Source organism: Talpa occidentalis, unplaced genomic scaffold, assembly GCF_014898055.3.
Source record: "Talpa occidentalis isolate TD23 unplaced genomic scaffold, MPIMG_talOcc4v2.1 talOcc4.2, whole genome shotgun sequence".
In the NCBI taxonomy this organism is placed as follows: domain Eukaryota; kingdom Metazoa; phylum Chordata; class Mammalia; order Eulipotyphla; family Talpidae; genus Talpa; species Talpa occidentalis.
In genome coordinates this window covers 23,629,453-23,652,464 of record NW_023602073.1, presented here as the reverse complement: position 1 = coordinate 23,652,464, position 23,012 = coordinate 23,629,453, and the positions used below count along the sequence as shown (strand labels likewise).

At 43.2% G+C, this 23,012-nt stretch overlaps 1 protein-coding gene across 1 annotated transcript in view; it reads right to left on the bottom strand.

Annotated features, from left to right (window-relative positions):
* Nucleotides 1–287: 287 nt before the first annotated feature.
* The window catches only part of RIPK1 (receptor interacting serine/threonine kinase 1), a gene marked incomplete at its 5' end in the record, with an annotated part of 31,506 nt that continues 8,781 nt past the window's right edge, over nucleotides 288–23,012 (bottom strand). Inside the window, 5 exons of the mRNA XM_037518564.2 lie at nucleotides 288–2,592; nucleotides 6,776–6,928; nucleotides 12,356–12,904; nucleotides 14,265–14,355; nucleotides 20,341–20,417. Coding sequence (XP_037374461.2) covers nucleotides 2,306–2,592; nucleotides 6,776–6,928; nucleotides 12,356–12,904; nucleotides 14,265–14,355; nucleotides 20,341–20,417 — 1,157 coding nt within the window. The remainder of the gene's footprint in view (nucleotides 2,593–6,775; nucleotides 6,929–12,355; nucleotides 12,905–14,264; nucleotides 14,356–20,340; nucleotides 20,418–23,012) is intronic.

Sequence of the window (23,012 nt, the reverse complement as noted above, 5' to 3'; positions counted from 1 at the left end):
GGAGAATGGGGCCTCCCCAGTGGTGCAACAGGTTGAGCACAGTGCTGTAATGCTGTCTAAAGATTCTGCAGCACAGGTTCAATTCCTGGCGGCCAGGGAAATACCCACATGGCGCAGCAGACCTCTCCTGTCTCACCTGCTGCTCCCCTCAGCAGTGTTTCGGTTGTCTGCCTGTTCTCCCCGCTCTGTCTCTGGTGAATCGTCTCACCCTCCCGTGCCTCTGGCCTGTACCCAAGTTCTTGTATAAATAAATAAATCTTAAAAAAAAAAAGACACAGCGGAGAAGCCCAAACTGATTCATTTCTACAAACACACCATTTCCATGGCTTATTTTTGAAGTACAAAATTTTATTTTCAAAGGTCCTTTGGCAACATGTTTTGTTTTTATCTTTTAGCAGCACACAATCTCTGGAATTTAGAACAACTGTTAGAACAGAGGCACAAATGATACATCTAGAAACCATCCCACTCCTTCTGGCAAAGTCTTGGGGGCCCTCAGCACCTCCAATTTTCCCTTTAGTCTAAGTGGTCTCGGGCTGCCTGGCACCTGAGCGGTGAGCCCAGGTCAGTGTGGATATGAGAACTTGGGTTCACTACTTTAAAGCAGTGTTCTTCTCCATTCTGACCTTCCAGGGAACACCCGGCAAGATCTGCAGTTTTGTCACAGCTGGAGGGGGGTCGAGAGGAGTAACAGTGCTATTGGCATGGAGTGATGTAGCACCAGGGCTGTGTCCAATCATCCTACGATGCCCGGGACAGCTTCCCACGAGAGAAAATTACCCAGTCCAATATTCCAATAGGGCCACGGTTGAGAAATTCTGCTTTACAGCCCTGTTTTGTGTATGTGTGTGTGTGTGTGTGTCTGCTGGAGGAGATTTAGAATCAGAAACAACTGTTGCCAGCCACAAGATTGTTCCTACATCCAGGTTGAACATGAGGTCCCCTGCCTCCCACTCTGGGGGACTGAGCGGACTGCTGCACTCTCTGGCCAGCAAAGATCTGGCTGCCTGCCAACAGCCCGGCGACTCCACGTTCCAGCCTTCTTAGTCCTTCCTTCACTCCTGGGTCACAGATGGGCTTTGAAAGGTCGGGTGCTAAGCACCATTACCAGCTTCTGAAGCTGTCTTTTTTTCCTTTTTTCACACCATAGCACCCAGAAGAAAGAAAGTTTCTACAGTGCCCTGGGGTAAACTGAGGAAGCAACCCACGGTGATCAGCACCCAGGCTCCCATCACAGTGCGGGGTGGAGGGGAAAGACATCAATCTTCCCCTGCATCCCTGCTCCCTCTTCAAAGTGCACGGGTTGGAAAGTGCATAAAGTACACTAGGGAAAATCCCAAACATCACCAGGAATTTTGGGAGTTGTCATAACTAGTAGCAATTCCTTGTGTCGGTTCCTTCGGACATTTTTGCTCTCTCGTTTTTCCCCCTTCTTAGTGCTCCTTAAAGTCCCTTAAATTTATTTATGGAGCTGAGACTGCATGCAATTCCTGAAGCCTGTAGCAACTGACAGAGCATTTGATACTTAAGTCACCCTTTTGGGGTGACCGGGGGCTGTGACTCCAAAAATACCACTTGAAGAGAACAGAGAATTTGACTCTTCTATGTTCCGAACATACTTTCTTACTGCAATGTAAGAAAGTAGACTTGAAATTCTCAGAATTTTTTTTTCCCCCTCACTCAGACAAAAAGTCTGAGAAACAGTGAATAATACAAGTGAGGTTATGGAATGAATGGAAAGAAACTGGTCTTCTTCAAATCTCTCTGCTTTCCCTTTCCAAATCCAATTGGGTTTCTTTTTTGACTGGGTCTCAGGCCTTCAAGAACAGGTTGTCCTCGGCCCCCCTGGTGGCTCAAAGGGTTAAGACACAACCTATGAAGCTATCCGCAGGCACTGCAGCATGAGTTTGATCCCCGGTCAGGGAGCTACCCACATGGTGCAGCAGACCTCTCCTGTCTCACCCGCTGGTCCCCTCAGCAGTGTGTTTCAGTCAATCCACCTGTTTTGCTCCCCCATGTGTCTCTGGTGGATCCTCTCACCCACCATGCATATGGCCTGTGCACCAGTTCTTGTATGCATGGGTAAGAAAATCTTTAAAAAAAAAAGAAAGAATAGGTTGTCCTATTTTGTAGGTGGTTTCCTATAGATTTCTTTCCCCATTCTCCATTGAGGAATGCAGGAAATGATGTTTATGCAGACAGAAAACCCGTATTAGTGTAAAAAGAATGCCTGATGATTGAGGCATGGTCTCAGTGGGCCGCTGAGTGAGGACACTGCCTCACACAGCTGAAGCCCGTCCTGGAGTTAGCGCTGGCTGATGCTTATCAACCGGTCCAGAAGGTCCATTCTGGAAGACTGGAAGAGCGCAAAGGCCAGCTTTCCCACGGTGGCGCCCTTATTACCTTCCCTCATGAGCCACCTTTGGAGCATCTGGTAAACCTTTTCCCTCAGTCCGTCTCGCTCATAGTCGTGGTCGATTTCATCGATCTGAGATTCAGTGAAGCCCAGCTTACGAGCACACTTTTTCCAGTGCCTTCCCAGCTTGTCCCTGACGGGGTCCAGGTGTTTATCAGTCACACTAGTGGTATTATCTGTCAAAGAGAAAAGAGAAGACAGCATCCAGCTATAACCCAATGGAACATTCTAGCATCAAAGACCCCCTGGAAAGCGAAGAGCACCAAGAGGCAGTGAAAACGGTAACTTCTTAATTCTATAGTTGTTGACTAGACTATATATTTTGTAGGTCTTCTCACCCATGAAGAGTCTGTGTGCACAAACAATAAATCTGAAGAAGAAGAAATCAAAAAAACCATCCCTTTTATTATTGAAACAAAAAAAATCAAATACTTGGGAATAAATCTAACAAAAGAGGTAAAGGACCTATACAAAGAAAACTATAAAACACTGTTAAAAGAAATAGAAAGACATCCCCTGCTCATGGATTGGAAGAATAAACATTATTAAAATGGCCATCCTACCAAAAGCAATATACAGATTCAATGCTATTCCAATCAAAATTTCAATGTCATTCTTCAAAGAAATAGAACAATTATTGATGAAATTCATATGGAATCACCGAAAACCCGGAATAGCCAAAGCTCTCCTGAAAAAAAAAAAAGAAGGGAATGGAGGCATCACACGCCCAGACTTCAAACTATACTACAAAGCCATAATCATCAAAACTGCATGGTATTGGAACAAGAACAGACATACAGACCAATAGAATCGAATAGAAAATCCAGAAATAAACCCACAGATTTATGGTCAACTAATCTTTGACAAAGGAGCAAAGACTATGCATTGGAGCAAAGAAAGTTTGTTCAATAAATGGTGCTGGGAAAATTGGGTCGCTACATGCAAAAGAATGAAGCTTGACCACTACCTCACACCATACACAAAAACCAACTCAAAATGGATTAAAGAACTAGACATAAGACCTGAAACCATAAAATACATAGAAGGAAATATAGGCGAAACACTACAGGATATGCACATCAAAGACATCTTTAGAGACACATCACCCAAAGCAGTGATAGTGAAGGCAAAGATAAACAGCTGGGACTACATCAAATTAAAGAGCTTCTGCACAGCAAAAGAGACAATAACCAAAACAAAGAGAAACCCCACCAACTGGGAGAACATTTTTGCACACAACACTAATGATAAAGGACTGATCACAAAAATCTGCAAAGAGCTGATGAGACTCAACAACAACAAAGAAAATAATCCAGTCAAAAAATGGGCAGAAGAGCTAAAAAGAAACTTCTCTGAAGAGGAAATGCAAATGGCCAACAGGCATATGAAAAAATGTTCAACATCACTTGTCATCAGGGAAATGCAAATCAAAACTACCATGAGATACCATCTTACACCAGTGAGAATGGCACATATTAAAAAAAACTAGCAACAACAAATGTTGGCGAGGGTGTGGAGAAAAAGGAACTCTCCTGCACTGTTGGTGGGAGTGCAAACTGGTCCAACCACTATGGAGAGCTGTGTGGAGATTTCCGGACCTACTAAACATAGAGCTTCCATATGATCCAGCAATTGCACTCCTAGGTATTTACCCAAAGGACACAGAAACATCAATTCCAAAGAGCACCTGCACCCCTATGTTTATAGCAGCACTATTTACAATAGTTAAGCTTTGGAAACAACCCAAATGCCCAAAAATAGATGACTGGATCAAGAAGATGTGGTACATATATACCATGGAATATTACTCAGCATTCAAAAAAGATAAACACATGCAATTTGCAGCAACATGGATGGCGCTGGAAGGGATCATGCTCAGCGAAATAAGCCAGAAAGAAAAAGAAAAATACCAGATGGTCTCCCTCATAGCAGGAATCTAGAAAACTTAAATAAGGGACCAGGAAAATGAATAACTATAAGAAAGTGAAACTCAAAATCAACTATGAACTATGGACAATGAACCAGAGACACTCTATGGGGGTAGGGGACAGGAGAGGAGGGATTGGGGTCAAAATAAGGGGGTTGCAATTGTATGGGGAATATAAAAATAAAATTTATTATTAAAAAAAAAAAGAGTCTGTCTGTAAATTATAACAGGAACTCTCTTCCCCCCAACAGATGTGTGTCTGAGCTATAGGTGGTCGTTTTGGGAACGAATCCCCGGCTTATGTGAGAGGCAGTTCGACACAATTCAGCCTGTGGCCCTATTTATAGCATGTTTATAATACCAGTTTTTGCCCTTTGTGGGGCAAATGTGCCCTTAAATAAGTGGCACATTTTCCACTTATTTAAACATCACCAGAATTAAACTTGTACCACTCATGATCCCCTTCAACCAACTGTTCATGTTCCACTTACTTATTCAAGGAAACAGGCCATCCAGTCTGTGAATGCATTCAGGTACAGCGAAAGCTCAGTGTTCCTGATCAATGAGTGCTTAAGAAGCATTTTTTTTAAAGATTTTTTTTATTTATGCATACAAGAACTGGGGTATGGCCAGTAAGAATGGCACATATTAAAAAAACTAGCAACAACAAATGTTGGTGAGGATGTGGAGAAAAAGGAACTCTCCTGCACTGCTGGTGAGAGTGCAAACTGGTCCAACCACTATGGAAAGCTGTGTGGAGGTTCCTCAGTCTGCTAAAAATGTAGCTTCCATATGACCCAGCAATTCCACTCCTAGGGATCTACCCAAAGGACACAAAAACATTAATTCAAAAGGGCACCTGCGGGCCTCCCTGGTGGCGCAGCGGTTGAGCACTGGGTTGTGAAGCTGCCTGCAGCCTCTTCAGCACCGGTTCGATCCCCGGCTGCTCCCCGGCCACCAGAGGAGGGTCCCACATGGCGCGCAGACCTCTCCTGCCGCCCGCTGCTCCCCTCAGCAGTGTACCTCGGTCCTTCTGCCTGCTCTGCTCCCTGCTCTGGCTCTGGTGAATTCTCTCACCCTCCCGTGCTTCTTACTGTACCCAGTGCTTGTATAAATAAATAAATAAATCTTTAAAAAAAAAAAAAAAAAAAAAAAGGGCACCTGCACCCCATGCTTATTGCAGCACTATTTACAATAGGTAAGCTATCGAAACAACCCAAATGCCCAAAAACAGATGTCTGGATGAAGAAGATGTGGTATATATACACAATGGACTATTACTCAGCAATTAAAAAAAATAAACTCATGCCATTCGCAGCAACAAGGATGGAGCGGGAAGGGATCATGCTCAGTGAAATAAGCCAGAAAGAAAAAGAAAAATACTGGAATATCTTACTTATAGCAGGATAGAGGATCTAAATAAGGGATCAGGGAAAAAAAAAACAAATTATAATAAGTAAAAATCAAAATCAACAGCAGCTATAAATCAGAGACACACTATGGGGGGGGAGAAGGGAGTAGAAGCAAATCAATGGCGGGAAGAGCATAAGGGACCATAGTGAGAGTTCATGGGTGAATGGGTGGTGGGAATCTTACGGGGACTATAACCAAGATGAAAATGCATACATTGTACAAAAATGAAAAATGATGTAAAAAATACATAAAATAATTTAAAAAATAAATTAAAAAAAAAAAAGAACTGGGGTATGGGTCTGCTAAACTTAAGTGGCCTGTTTGGCCACCATTATTGTTACCTACAGTTCTGCATTCCTATACAAGGTCAGAACTGCCCTTCAGAACCAGTCAATCAGTCATAGGAGCCAAACTTTATAAGATGCCTTTCAAATCAATCAAGAGCAGAAAGCTTGATCACCCTGGGAAGGGTATGCATCATGAGGTATTACCGGGAACGCCCAGGGGATCAAGGACCAATGGATGACAAGGGATCCCAGAAGCTGATCAATGGAATGCCTTGTTGATAAGATTAGGGCCATGGCCAGGAGTCTGGGGTCTGGTTTCAATTACAACACTTGGTCATCAAGCAGATAAAGAGTTGTCTGGTCAGCAGACTCATGTCCCTCCCAAAGCCCTTGATGACATTGCCTAGTTTCGCCCATCCTTTTCTCCTTGTCCTCCTAACCCATGTAACTGATGCTGTATGATTATTCTATCAGTAAAAACAGCCAGGATCTTGCTCTTCAGCAGTATCCTACATTATGTAGCCTGCTCCATGACTCCTGGTTCTTTATCAGTGTGTTGCCCAACGTAACACTGGGGTGTAGGCAGGAGGTGTAGGGGGTGAGAGGATTCACCAGAGACAGAATGGGGAACAGAACAGGCAGACTAACTGAAACACACTGCTGAGAGGAGCAGCGGGTGAGACAGGAGAGGTATGCTGCGCCATGTGGGTCAGCTCCCAAGAGGCATCTTACCAAAGATATCTTGGTACATGGAAGCTGACTCAGTGTTCAAGTTCATGCACATGTTGTCCGGGAATGCAGTGCTCATGCCAGAAACCTCCATGTAATTATGGTCTCCGATCTGAATGCCACTGCTGTTGTAGATGGAACATTTGGGAGTCTCATCTGCATGGAAAGAAACACGCAGCTGTAAGCAGGTCTAATGTGAAAGCTAGAGGATAAAAAATACTGTGGTAAGGGGGTAGGGACTTCAAATGTTTCAGTTATATTATTTATCCTGTGCTATGCTTTGATAATTTCCTTAAAATATGACTGACTGAACCACCTCATATCCATTAGGATGACTACTATAAAAACAAAACAGAAAATGACAAGTGTCAGCAAGGATGTGGAGATACTGTACCCCAGTTCTTGTATGCATAAATAAATAAATCTTTAAGTGAAATAAGTCAGAAGGAAAAAGAAAAATATCGGATGGTTTCACTTATAGGAGGAATATAGGGGAATCAAATAAGACATCAGTGTAAAAAAATAACAACAATACAAAACACAACAAAGCAAAAACAGACAATTATAAACAAGAGACATCCTGTGGGGGGGGGGAGGGGAGGAGGGAGAAGAATAAGAGGGAGGGAGTCCCAGCAGAGGGGACTGAGGTGATGGTGCATGGGGGCACTGGTGAAGGAAATTCTATGGGGACTACACCTGAGGGGTGAAGCAAATATTGATTTTTTTTTTAAAGATTTATTTATTTTTATATAAGAGCTGGGGTATAGGCCAGAGGTGAGGGAGGGTGAGAGGATTCACCAGAGACAGAGTGGGGAGCAAAACCGGCAGACGACCAAAATACATGGCTGAGGGGAGCAGTGGGTGAGACAGGAGAGGTCTGCCGCACCATGTGGGATTCTCACCAGCTGGCCGGGATCAATTTTAGTATATGTGCTGCCGAAGCGAGCACAGCTGGCCGGGATCAAACCCGCACTGCAGAGGTTGCAAACAGCTTCACAGCACTGCACTCAACCTGCTGTGTCACCAGGAGGCCCTGATTTGTTTTTCTTGAGATTTATTTATTCATTCATACAAGAACAGTGTAAATCCCGTGATTCACCCAGTTCTTGTGTAAATAAATAATCTTAAAAAAAACAACAACAATGGAAGCCTCCCTGGTGGCGCAAGGGGTTAAGACGCAACCTATGAAGCTATTCACAACCACTGCAGCGCGAGTTCAATCCCCAAGCAGCCAGGGAGGTGACCCACATAGCGCAGCAGACCTCTCCTGAATGGCCCGCTGCTCCTCTCAGCAGTGTATTTTAGTAGAACCACTTGTTTTGCTCCCCACTCTGTCTCTGGTGAATCCTCTTACCATGATCACCATTGACACCTCTAGCCTGTACCCCAGTTCTTGTATGCATAAATAAATCAATCTTACAATGATGTAAAAAATAAAAAATAATAAATAAATATTAAAAAAAAATGCCTCTTAAGGACTCATTGATCAGAAACGTTGAGCTTTCACTTGAGCTTTACACAGCTGGTAGGAAAGTAAAATGGTACCACCATTGTGGTGAACAGTACAGGGATTCCTCAAAAAATTAAAAATAGAATTATGGTATGATCCAGTAATTCCACCTCTCTTGCTTTATACTCCACCCTGAAAGTAGCATCTCGAAGATATTCATACGCATCTGTGCACAGCTGCATTATTCACAATAGCCAAAAAATGAAAGCGACCCAAGTGTCCACCAACAAATGAATAGATAAGCTAGATGTGGTCTATATACATCATAGAGTATTATTCAGCCATTAAAAACAAAATCCTGACACACACTACTATTGAGGCCATTGTTCTAAGTGAAATAAGTGGTCACAAATGGACAAATACTATATGGCTCCATTTGTATGGGGTACCCAGATGAACCAAATACACAGTCACAGAACACAGGAGGTTGGTGACAGAGGCTGAAAGGTGGGGGGACAGTGGAGAGGTAGCATCTGATGAATTTCAGGTAGAGAGATGACCAAGTTCTGGAGATGGACGGTGGGGATAGTCACCCAGCAACTTAATGCTGCTGAATGGTTAAGAAGGTAAATTTTGGTACATTTTCTCACCATTGAGAAAAAACAACAAACACATGGTCACCATCAAATCAGAGAATGGAGGTAGATGAAGAAAACAACAAGGCTTGGTCACATTTCCCAGTGGCATCTTGACAGCCAAGCACCTGATAAGGATCTTTCCCTAAATATGGTCAAACCGGACCTCTCAGCTCAGTGCCTGAGGCCAACCAGAGCTTCAGCCTAACTAACCTCTCCCTCATCTTTCTTTCACCACCTGCTCCTTCTCTCCAATCTAGACTCCAGTCACACCAGGCTTCCCACTGACTCATGAATATAACCTTTGTGTCTTTTGCAAGCTATTCCTGTCTCTTCATGGGTTATTAACACAGCCCAGGTTGAAATCTGTCTTCTTCCATGACCCTCCACTGTAGCCTTCTTAGCCACAGCGGCTCTGTCCTAGGCTGCTTTGTACCCAGGAAGGTTAGTGTGACTTGTCTCTATCGGACGAGTCCTTAGAGAGCAGGGATTGCATTCGTTCCTTCCTGTATTCTGCATGATCCTAACCCCAGGACACTGTGGTACAAGTTTGGTTATATTCATGCTGAATTGAATTTGTTGAGTCCTACTGCAGTCACTAAAGGACACAGAGTGCACATCTGTAGGGGAGAGTGAGCTGAAGATAAGACAGGGCTGTGGAGGGAGGTGATGGGTGTGGCTCTCAGCACCTCCACAGTCTCCTGGGCCCCACACCACACACACTTCCCGGCATGTTCTTCAAGCAGGACAAGGAAAACAGGGGCCTTCTCTACCAGAAGGTGTAAGAAATGTACATGTGCACACACAGAAATACTGTGTATTTTAGGTGGTTCATGAGGCTACCCCAACTGAGGTTCCCGAATCCCAGTGAAGAACCCCTGGGTAAGGATGGGCTCTAAGGCTTAGCTTTTGCTTCTAAAGGCTTTTCTTGCCTACATGTTCTTTGTCAATAATGACTGTCATGGTAACCAGCACAGCAGCCGCCACTGACTGTGCATTTATTCCCTGAGTATCAGACCAGAGCTGAGCCTATGCAGTCTTCCCAGCCCCCACCTCTCTGCCTGATGCTCCATCACCCAATAGTCTTTGCGCAGATAGAGGGGAAGTCAGCCAGCATGTGACCCAGCTAGGGTTCCACCCGGCAGCTCTGCACCCCGCCTGTGTTTCTCACTCAGTGCTTTTTGGCTGGCTGCCTGCTCAAATCTGGCCACTAGGAAAAACCGTAATAGTTGTGAAATGGAGAAATGGGGGCAGTACTAGGAGCACCAGGGACCTGGCAATGCGCCGCCTTCCAGCTCTAGCATTTTCCTTCCTCAGCTGAGGACAATGGACGCCAGAGAGGAGACGTGACCTGCACAGAGTCGGGCAGTGGGTGGCACCATGGGGACCAGCGCAGGAGTCAGCCAACTTGCTCCCAGGAGCTTTCTGTTTCTGGCCTCACTTAAAATCATCGCTCTGAATGCAAAGGAAGGGGCCTGGTAGCTGTTTCATCAGGAAGAAATGCTTCTTCTCTTGGGCCTCCCTGGTGGTGCAAGGGGTTAAGATGCAACCTATGAAGCTGTCCGCAACCTCTGCAGCCTAAGTTCGATACTCAGCCACCCAGGGAGCTACCCACATGGCGCAGCAGACCTCTCCTGTCTCGCCCGCTGCTCCCCTCAGCAGCGTATTTCAGTCATTCCTCCTGTTCTGCTCCCCACTCTGTCTCTGGTGAATCCTCTCACCCCCTCCCCACTCCCTGCACCTTGGTTCTGTACCCCAGCTCTTGTATGCATAAATAAATAAATCTTTTTTTTTTTTTTTTAAAGAAATGCTTCTTCTCACTATGCCATTTCTGGTAGAGACACACACTCCTCCACAGCTTGGCAAATTAGAAAACCACATTAGATGCAGAGTTAGGATAAAGCGATAACAGAAGGGGAAGAATCAGTTAAATGTGCAAAATCAGTTAAATTTGCAAATTGAGAAACTCTACTTGTTTATTTACCGTGTGGCTATGGCCATTTGGTGCTCTGTAGGCTTGTCTTTAGGGGTAGAAACACAGATAATTCCATTATTTATCAGAGATTCAAGTCTCTTCCTCCCCTGAAGTGGACACCTTCACTTACAACTCGGAGTAATTCACAGATCCCAGTATATTTGTCACTGGCGAAAGCAGCTACTGGAAGGGGACACAGGGAGATTTCTAGTGTGGTTGGGTTTTGCATATAGTGACAGTATAAAAAATGACCAATCTCTTCACGCTTTATGGTCTGCCTTCCATGCCCTAGGATTTATTTAAAAATGCTCCACAAGGGCAGGGACTCAGGGTGTTTGTCCTTTGTTGTCTTCCCAGTGCCTGGAAAACTTTGTGGCATCGTGCAGTATATTTGCCTCAGAATTTTTTTTTAGTAATCATGAACAAATAAAATGATGTGATGGCAACACTAAAAAAAATTTCATTCCTAGACACAAAGGAAATAAAAGAGCCTTTCACCCGTATGATTCTATATGACTTAAATTCTGTTTAATGCTTGACCCAATATATCTTACGATAATACCTCTTAGTGGGGGAGCGGGGAGGGATCCAGAATGTTCCCATTGAAGTTTTTGGAAACTTTGGCCTTTTGAAAGACATTATGATTGAGTACTATGTTCTCAAAGCTTCCTCTACCTGAGCTGATCTCAAGATTCTCAGGGCACACAGGGGAGACCATTAATAGACGCCACTCATGTGGATAAAGTGGTATTATAAGAAGTATTCGACTAGGTTGCAGGATGCTAAATCAAATCCCTTCTACTGTTGACTACCAGTAACTACTATTAACTATTTTTCACTTGAACCTGAAAGAGATGAGAATTGAAAGAAAACTTTTCATTGCAAATGGTAGCCTTTGGCCTATGTAAGAAACAAAAATAACCAAAACTTGGGGCCTCGCTGGTGGCGCAAGGGGTTAAAACGCAACCTATGAAGCTGTCCGCAGCCACTGCAGCATAAGTTCAATCTCCGGCCAGGAAGCTACCCACATGGTGCAGCAGACCTCTCCTGTCTCGCCCGCTGCTCCCCTCAGCAGTGTATTTCAGTCAGTCTGTTTTGTTCTCCACTCTGTCTCTGGCGAGTCCTCTCACCCCCTGCACCTCTGGCCTGTACCCCAGTTCTTGTATGCATAAATAAATAAATCATTAAAAAAACAACCAAGACTTACTTCTTACCTTCTGAAAACAGGAAGGAATTGCAAGAATGTAAGGGGACACCTTCATTGACATCAGAGCTCAGGTCTAATGGGACCACTGTGACTCAGGTTAGAGAGGAAGATCCTGCCGTTGGCAAGGACTGTGGTGAACCCTCCCCAGCCTGAGACGGGCCCAGGCCACAGAAGCCAGTGTTGCGGGCAGCTGCGGAATCCAAACAACTGGCCTGTTGTCCCCACCACACCTTATCATCAACCATAAAGCTAGCGGCTGCTCTACTTGCAGAAGAATTTTGAAAAGGTAAGAAGGAGACTGGTAAAGATCCATTACCTCTCCATGGCAGGGAGCTGAAGGGCATGGTGGGCGTGTTCCCAAATGTGCTGGTCTCAGGCACTGCGGGTTTATGCTGGCTTAACATGTAGTTAAAATTTGGCCCTTGCCAAACTCCTGAACTCGCTGCAAACGGATCCAGTGGTCTTGCTCCAAAACCAGGCTGGGTGGACAGTCCATTGCTCCAGTAACATGATGGGAGCTGGCTGGTCAGCCCTGCCCGGCCGGCTGCACTGGGGTAAGTAGGCCCCATCATCCCTGGGCTCTGAGCGTTCTCATGAGGTTTCTGCTGTGCAAAAGGGTCATGGGAAACCCTTCGTCTTCTTTCCTCCTCTCTATTATAAGCCACATTCTGTCTGGGCTGCTGTTTTGTCTGCCTGTCCATGCGGCTGCCGTAAAGGTGGTAGTTGGCTTCTTCCTGGAGTTTACTCTGCAGGCTGAGCTCGTTCTCCTCCGGCTGCTGGTCCGGGTAGGGTGCAAACCAGGACTCCTCCACGGGGCCCGTCCCGAGCCCTTGTGAGCTGTGCAGCGAATTGGGCTGTTCTGTGGCTGGGAACAAATGGTCAACATTGAGTTTCACAAAATAAGAAAAAGGAAAATAAAAACTGACCCCTACTATAAGTCTCCACCTCAGAGTGACATACTGGAAACCTGAAGAACAAAGGGAAAATTGTTGAGGAGAACCCTCTTCCCATGGCAACACAGGTAGAGTGGGAGCCAGGCCTCCCTGGTGGTGCAAAGGGTTAAGACACAGCACTATGAAGCAATCCACTGCCACTGCAGCACAAGTTCGATCCCCGGCCAGGGAGCTGAACCACATGGTGCAGCAGACCTCTCCTGACTCACCGCTACTCCCCTCAGCAGTGTATTTCATTACATCTGCCTGCTCTGTTCCCTACTCTGTCTCTGGTGAATCCTCTCACCCCCACAACTCTGGCCTATACCCCAATTGTTGTATGCATAAATAAATAAATCTCTTAAAAAAAAAAGAGTTGGGGGTCACTGCCAAGCAGTGAGTGCACTAGGGGGTGCTAACAAGCAGCAGGAAAGGTCACCTGCAGAATTACCAAGAACAGAAGGGTCTTGTGCTGGAACAGAGAAGGTGGTTGTCTCCTAGATGTGAGTCACGGTTGGAAAATGGGATTCTCATGGGTTCTTTTCTTTATTTTTAATTTTTGCATAGAACTGAAGTGTAGGCCAGAGGTGCGATGGGTGAGAGGATTCACTAGAGACAGAGTAGGGAGCAGAACATGTAGATGTACTGAAATATACTGCTGAAGGGAGCAGCGGGCGAGACAGGAGAGGTCTGCTGCACCACGTGGGTCAGCTCCCTGGCCGGGGATTGAACTCAGGCCTTAGAGATCATAGCATTGAAACTTAACCCCTACGCTACCACGAGGCCCAGTTCTTTTATTCTTTAAAAGTGCTGTCAAAGTGGGAGCAGTTATTAGGTTTACAAGTGGTTAAGTTACTTACTCCAGAACAGACAGCTAACATTGGTGTCAGTATTCTATATCCTTACCTCTGCTCATGATGTAATGAAAAAAGTGTCCTTGCTTGGTCCAGGACCCCTCTTTGCTTAAACTCTGGATCTAGCTACCCTCACATCCTCAAAGACTTTGTTTTCATATACTTCCCCTTCCTTTTCCTGACCTGTTCACTTTCTCCCCATCAGATATATACGGCCTCTTAAATTCAGGATACTTTATGATTTTGTTGAATATCTGGTTACTTAATATTTCGAATATTGTTTCTTGACTCCTGAATAGGTAACAATTCCATTAAGGCAAGTGTTAACTTTTATAGTGTGTCTTCTATTTCTCATATGGTTGTGAAAAGTGTGAGAAGAGTGAATGGATGAGCAAATAAATAAATGAAGAAATAAATTTTTGATCAGAGTGTAAGTTACCTGAATTTGACCTGCTGGGAGGTATGGCTACACTGTCCAGCTGGAGAGACTGCATTCTCTTCACAATGGTATTTTCACATGGATACTTCTTCTATAATTAAGAGCATAAATACACAATTGTCAGTTTCATAAAATTATTACAGGATAAATGAATCATTTCATAAAGTAGAAATTATACATAGCTCTACAAGCAGTAAATCTCTAAAAATAAATAAATGTGTTTCCCAAATAGCTTGAACAATCTGTAAAATTAAGAGCAAAGGTAAAGGGCTCACACTTTGATTTCAAAACTCACCACAAAGTGACAGTAATTAAAACAGTATGGTATTGCCCTAAGGTCAGACATACAGACCAATGAAGAACCCAGAAATAATTCCGTGTATATATGGCTGATTAATTTTGACAAGAGTGAGAAGACTGTAAAAGAATGAGGTCAGATCCTTCCTTTACAACATAAAGTTAACCCAAAATGAATCAAACACCTAAGCTTAAGAGATAAAACCATATAACTATTACAAGAAAACAGGGGGAAAAACCTTCATGGCATAGGCAACAAAGTGGAGATAAAATAGACAACATCAAAATTAAAATCTGCACAACAAAGGACACCATCAAGAGAGTGAAAAGATAACCCACACAGAATAGATTTTTTTTTGCAAATCTTATATACCTAATATGGGCTAAATGTCCAGAGTATATAAAGAATCCCTATAACTCAATATCAACAAACGAACACCCTAATTAAAAAATGATGGAAAGATAGACATTCCTCCAAAGATACACAAATGGCCAATAAGCACATGGAAAGAAACAATGTCAATCATTAGGGAAATGCAAATCCAAACCACTAAGGGGATGCATCATGATCATTAGAATGGGTATTCTTTAAAAAAACAAAAACCAGGAAATGAAAGGTTGGTGAGAACACTGAGAATTTAGAGCCCTTGTGTGTTTCTGGTAGGATTGTAAATTGTTGCAGCTATGTGGAAATAGTTTGATGGTTCCTCAAAATGTCAGACATAAAATGACCACATACTCCAGCAATTCCACTCCAATTCCACACTCCAAAGAACTGACAGCAGGGACTCAAAAAGATAATGTTGCTGACAGCATTGTTCATTACAGATAAAAGGAGGAGACAATCTTGGGATCCATCAACAATGAATGAACAAATAAAATGTTGTAATACTCCCTTCAAGCAAGTGTTGCATTGTATGGCTTCCTTTTCTCATAAGGTTGGAATATTATCCCGCCCTAAAGGGGAAGTGAAATTCTGGCACAAGCTACCAAATGATAAACCTTGAAACCATTAAGCTAAGTGAAGCACGTGAGACACAGAAGGACACCCATCGTCCCATGCCTATCGGTACTGAGGATAGGCAAATTCATCAAACAGTTTGGGGGGGGGCAGGGGGAGGACAGGGGAATGGCCATTCCCTGGTACAGAGTTTCCATCTGGGAAGATAAAAATATCTTGGAGATGGTGGTGCCGGTGGTGGTTGCACAACATCATGAATGTCCTTAATTGGACTCTTAAAAATGGGTAAGATGGAGAATTTTGTGTTATGTATATTTTACCCCAATAAAAGCTAATCATTTTTTTCCCTGTGAACGTAATAACACTTATGATGGAAATGTGGAGAATTGTATCTAAAAAGAGAAACCTATGCAGAGTGCTTTTACTCAAAGGCAAAACTTAACATTCTGGCATTTCCTTCCATTTGTTCATCCTAGTCCTACATGCATTTTACTCTTAAGAGTGCCAACTACATGAGTAGGTGGTCAAAAATATTCACTGTGGCCTCCCTGGTGGCACAAGGGGTTAAGTCTCAGCACTAAGGAGCTATCGGCAGCCACGGCAGCACAAGTTCAATACCCGGCCAGGGAGCTACCCACATGGTGCAGCAGACCTCTCCTGTCTCTCCCGCTGCTCCCCTCAGCAGTGTATTTCAGTGGATCTGCCTGATTTGCTCCCTGCTCTGTCTCTGGTGAGTCTGCTCACACCTGCACCTCTGGCCTGTACCCCAGCTCCTGTATGTATAAATAAATAAATCATTAGATAAATTAAAAAAGCCTGCAATTTAATTTAAAAAAATTCACTGGATGAACATATGCCTGACTGTGGGAGAATGGCGGGGGTCATGATACTTCCATTCTTTGCAATCTGCTAGATACTGCTTTTTATTTCCCGTAACAGACATCTTTGTGTCATTTTTTATGAAAGCAACTCTTTTGATGCTTAGTTTTTACTGTATAAAATACATAAGTACAAATTCCTTATCAAAGACTCAAATTATGCAGAATCACACAATCACACTTTATTTACATCAAAATTGGGTGTATTCTTAGGAGTCAGCATTCATACTGTTATGACATAAAAACATTGTTCACATTGGGTCATTCATTTATCATTCATTTATCATCATTTATCTCTTTACTGTATAGCCTTTTGCTTTCCTATTGCTTAGATTTTTTATGAATCTATGACAAATTCTTCCCGAAACTTCTCACAGATTGGGCATGACTCCTAGCAGGATATTTGCATCTGCTGTAGTAGTGGATTTCAGTTTAAGGGAACATTAAGACCTAGAAGTGTTCCTAGAGTTTTCAGGGAGTATACAGGTTTGTGATAAACAAAAGCAAAAAAACCACCACCCTTCTATTATGGTAATTTGTAACCACATACACAAGCAGGATGTACTCATCACGGGACATTAAGAGCTATTAATATATGGCCAATCTTGTTTCAGGTATACTTATTTTAAAGCAAATACCAGATACTTATTGTATCATTTCATTTACAACTGAAATAGGCAACACTTCCCAAATTTGCGTGTCCTCCTTGGGGGGGTGCAGGGCAACCCCACACCTAGTCCAGCTCTTCAAGACCATGGGTTATTCCTACTCCCTTCTTTACCTTTTCACAGGAATTTCAGAGTCACTGTGTCAGGCTCCATTCTCCCCATGTACCTGCTCCCCAGAATTCATAGCTACAAGTTAGGATTTGGTTGGGAATGAATTACTGGCAAAGAACTGACATCTTTTTTTTAAAGATTTATTTTTATACAAGAATCGGGGTACAGACCAAATGTGTGGGAGAATTCACCAGAGACAGAGCGGGGAACAGAACAGGCAGACTGACGAAATACACTGTTGAGGGCGAGACAGGAGAGGTCTGCCATGTGGGATTCTCACTGGCCGGCTGGGATCAAACCTGCACTGCAGAGGCTGTAGCCAACTTCACAGTGCGGCGCTCAACCACCTGTGCCATCAGGGAGGCCCCAGAACTGACATCTTTATGATACTGTGTCTCCCAAAACATCAAGTAAGTGTTGTAGCCCCTCATTTATTAAGATCTTATTTAATGTCTCTCCATAAAAGGGTCTGCTTCTCCCCATGGGGTACTCCTTTGATAGATGTATTCCTAGTAATAGATTATTTTATACTATTGTAAATGGCATCTTTAAAAAAGTATATTTTCCACTAAGAGATAGAACTGATTTTCTGTATAGTAATTTTATAATCAGATAAGTTCCATTATGGGTTCTCTGGCATTTTCTTTTTTTTTTTTTCTTTTAAGATTTTTGTATTTATTTATGCATACAAGAACTAGGGTACAAGCCAGAGATGCAGGGGTTGAGAGGGTTCACCAGAGACAGAATGGGGAGCAGAATAGGCGGAATGACTGAAATACACTGCTGAGGGGAGTAGCGGGGAGACAGCAGAGGTCTGCTGCACCACGTGGGTAGCTCCCTGGCCAGGGATCAAACTAGTGCTGCAGGGGCTGCAGATAGCTTCACAGGCTGCATCTTAACCCCATGCGCCACCAGGGAGGCCTCTCTCACATTTTCTATGTATATATATATCCTATCACCTGTGGAGAATGAGTTTTGTTCCTTCCTTTCTAAGTCTTCTTCCTTTCTCTTGCTCTGCTGCAGCAGCTCAGGCCCCCTCCTTCATGCTGACCAGCAGTGGGGAATGGGGCGTCCTTGCTTTTCACATGATCTCAAGGAAAATTTATAACATTTCATTGATAACTCTGACACATGCTCTGTTGCTGTTTCAAGAAACTTTTATCAAGTAAGAACTCTTCATCTTGTCCAAACTTGATAGCATTTTTTTATCTAGAATAAATATTGTATTTAATCTGCTGTTTTTTCTGCATCTGCTAAAAAAATATAATTTAACAAGATAATGAATTACAGTGGCCCACTGTCTCCAAGCTAAGCTACCTCTGTATTTTTGGAATAAACCCAACTTGGTTATGATGTAGTAGCCTCTGTCCTTCACCGAAGGATTCCGGTGGTCTATAATTTATTCAGAGTTTTCGCATCTTTACTGTTCAATGAGAATGGTTTGATATTTTCCTTTTATCTTCCTTTTCTGGCTGGTTATAAGAGTTTCATAAAATGAGTTTGGGAGCGTGTCCTAGTCTGTTACCAGATAAATGTGTCTAAGATTGGAATAATTGCTTCACTGAGTATTTAGCAGAAATTGCTGATGAAGCTATAAGGTCATGAAATATTTTGTTGGAAGGTTTTTAATCACTGATTTAAACTATATTAATGTTGACTACCAAGTTCTTCAAATTTACTATGAATTTACTGATAATCTTTTGTCTATGGTTAATTAAAGAGAAATCTGTGTTAAAATCTCCAACTATAACTGTGGATTTGGTCCTTTCTCATTGAAGTCTTGTCAGTTTTTGTTAGGTGTATTTTTTTTAAAGATTTATTTATTTATGCATACAAGAACTGAGGTACAGGTCAGAAGTGCTGGGGTGGGGCGGGGGGTTGAGAGGATTCACCAGAGTGGGGAACAGAACAGGCAAATGAACTGAAAAACACTGCTGAGGGGAAAAGGGGCTCCACAGGAGAGGTCTACTATGCCATGTGGGTCAGCTCCCTGGCTGACTGGGGATTGAACTTATGCTGCAGAGGCTGGGGATAGGTTCATAGTGCTGTGCTTAACCCCTTGTGCCACTGGGGAGGCCCTTGAGGTCAGGTTATTAAGGGCATGGACATATTGAAAGTTATCATTATCTCCTGCTGACTGAACCTTTCAGCTTACGAAACATTCCTGATTGCTGTCATGGTTTTTTTTTTTGTATCAGTGACTATCTTTTCCCACACCCTGTTACTACTTCCGTGGTTTGCATTAAAGACCACTTTTACAGTATAGGTACCCCTCAAAAGCCTGGTAATTCTCGATTGCATGTATCTTTTTTGATTTTAAAATCTTCATTTGCTACCTGTTTTATCTACTGTGGCCTCCCAGCCGGTTGCTGTAATACTGACGTCAGCAGCCTGTTTCCTGAGTGCCTATTTAGGGGAAGTCTTGGTTCCTCCTATTCCGCTGGTTGATAATTGGTCTTTGACAGGCTGCTCTGAGCTCACCCACCAAACTCACTGCTTCAGGCCAGGCAGATGCTGCTCCCATCTGTTGATTAGCATAGGGAAGGAGGAGAAGGATCCAGCTTTTATAACTGGCACAAACGTGGTTCTCAAATGACAGTCCACATCAGTGTCCATGTGACTGAGCTGTTTCTTTGACACACTGCCCGAAGATTAGATCCTCTAGCACTTCCTCCGTAGTAGGAGGCTGGTATTTTCTTTCCTTTTTTTAAAAGATTTATTTTATTTATTTATGCATACAAAAACTGGGGTCCAGGCCAGAGGTGCAAGGGGTGAGAGGATTCACCTGAGACAGAGTGGGGAACAGAACAGGTGGATCTACTGAAATACACTGCTGAGGGGAGCAGCAGGCGAGACAGGAGAGGTCTACTATGCCATATGGGCAGCTCCTTGGCCGGGGATCGAACTCATGCTGCAGTGGCTGACAATAGCTTGATAGCACTGAAAAAAGTAGGGAGGTCCAGTATTTTCTTTATGAAAAGTAGAATGGGTCCAGCTGGCCAACTTGATGATGTCTGTATAAAACTGCTAACTTTGTTTCATGTGACTACCAAACTAGCTTATCTCAAGTCTCAGCCACAAATAAACAGCTTCGATTTTCATGACTGATGATACCCTGCTTTGGTATGTTCAGATTTTGAGCATCTGTTTTAATCACCTACCTTTAAACTCTTCACATCCTCTTCTACCAATCCTTCTAATTGCTCTAGGTAAAAAGGTTTAAATACTTCTTCAATGCCTAGATGAAGAAAACAGTACTTCAGATTTCTTAAATATTTTCTTAAATGAAAGCAAGATATAAATTTATTATGTCTGATAATATATTTACCTTACTCTGTAGACAAAACAGTAACAGGAAAATTTAAATATTAAGTCACTGGCATTCAAGAAGACACTAACAAGAGGCCCGCAGCCCGGGACAGGGAAACACTGGAAGCCCTGGGCCTGAGTGTGCACGTTCAGCCGCAGCATGGAGCACGCTTGCTCTCAGGGAAGAAGCTGGGTGAACTGCTTGTTGAGGTCCCCCCAGCATCAGATTTACTACAGGACAGGCTACTCACAGTAAGTGTGAAGAGTTAGAATTGCCCGGCAGAAAAGAAAAAGGCAACTTCCACTTTTCAAGATGGATCATGGTATTTTCCCAATAGGATAGAAACTAAATTGACTGCAAGAAAGATAACCAAATATGTAGTTCTATGTTATCATTCTTCTGTTTGAATGTCTATCAACTTCATAGGAGGGAAAAGAAAGGAACTTAACAGACTAATACAGATCTAAATGTAAAACTAAGAATTCTAGAGCAAAAAATTGAAGACGATTTTTAGTGTCTTAACACTGACAGTGTCCTTAGAGCTGATGTGAACAAGATAATCCATAAAAGGAAAAATTAATAAGCTAGACTTCATCAAAATAAAACTCTGACTCTATGGAATATCCTGCTAAGAGGATGAAAAACCAAGCTACAGGTTGGGAGAAAATATTTACAAACCACAATTGCAACAAAGGAGTAGTTGATAGAGTATCTAAAGAACATGCAAAATTTGACAGTCAAAAAAGAAGCGATCTGATTAGAAAATGGGCAAAATACATAAAGAGACACAGAAAGATAGTCAACATCATTAGTCATTACAGAATGCAAATTAAAACCACAATGAGATATCACTACCTACGTATCAGAATGGCTAAAATAAAAAATAGCAACACCAAATGGTGACAAGGATGCAGAGAAATAGGATTACTCATATACTGGTGGTGGGCACATAAAATAGTACAGTCATACTGGAAGTAAATGAACTACAATATGACCTACCTATTCTACTACTGGGTATTTACTCCAGAGAAATAAGGGCTTATTTCTGTATATGAATATGTACAGTGGCTTTATTAGCCAAAAAAACTAGGAACCTACCAGATGTCCTTTGAGAAGTGAATAAACCAACTGTGGTTCCACCATACCATGGAATACTACTCAGCAATGAAAAAGAATAACTATTGATATACCCAATCTGGATGAATACCAGGGTTATGCTGAGTGACAAAGAGTCAATCCCAAAAGTTATTTTATGATTCCACTTATGTAACATTCTTGGTGTGACATTATAGAAATAGAGAACAGATTAGTGGTTGCCAGAGATGGAGGAAGTGGGGTTAGGCAAGGAGTGGATGTGGCTATTAAAGGGCAAGAGGAGGTCTTCTTCAGGGGGAAAGAGGTATCTGTACCAGTCAGGATCCCGGCTATGAAGCTGTACTGTAGTTGAGCCAGATATCATCACTGAGGGAAATAAAGAGCACCTGGAATATGTCTGCGTTACTTCTTACAACTGCAGGTGACTCTCCTATCATCTCATAATCAGGACTTTCATTAAAGAAAGTGAAAAGGGTATCAGAGACCCAGTGGAGAGAAGATTCTGGGTGACGAGCAAGTGAGAAGATAGGCAGCTAAAGGAGCTACGCCTTTGGCAGCAGCAGTGGGCCTTCTGTTCTGTTTTCCCATGATGGAAATATGAGGGCAAAATGCCCCATGTGCTCCTTCATGCTTTCCTACTGTTTATTTTTTCCACCTGATTTTCTTTTTTCCTGTTTCTAGAATCTTACTAAGAGCCTGGATGACACCAAGGAGCAGGCAGCAGTGCCAGGATGTGATAAACACCCACGTCCCTTTCCTCCTTCCTCTATTACAGGCTCAATTGAGAGGACAAAGTACATTCCTGACAGACCATGGGAGAGAAATGAAGGAAGCTAAGATGCTTGGAGGCAACCCCAGTGTCCACGGGCAGATGACTATATAAGTCTGTGCCTCTGCGGACACTAGCCAGCAATACACGGAGGAGATTCTGACAGGCAACAACATGGCTGATCCTCCAGGATACTCTGCTGAGTGAAATGAGCCAGTCACATGAGGAGAAATATGGGTGCTTGCTCTTCTGTGAGGTACCCAGGGCAGTCGCATCCACAGGCAGAAAGCAGGTAGGGCGGCTGCGAGGCTGGGCGAAGGGAGGGTGGGGTTAGTGTTCATAGGGCCAGACAGAGCTTCAGTTTGGGAAGATGAAGAAATTTTAGAGGCAGGAGGTGACGAAGGCGGTGCCACACTGTGAGCGGACTTAATGCCACTGCACTGTCCACGGGGCAACAGGGAACATGGGCAATCGTGTATTACGTGTGTTTTACACAGTTTGAAAAGTTCATTAGGAATGAAAGATAGAAGAGGGTCTTGTGTGCCTCCATGCTTTGGGAAGGGGGCTGGAGCCTTTCAACGAAATGTTTGCAATTTAGAAAATGAGTGTGAAATTGCAGTGGAGTGGGGCTCAGCTTTCTAGAGACTCAAGGCAAATTC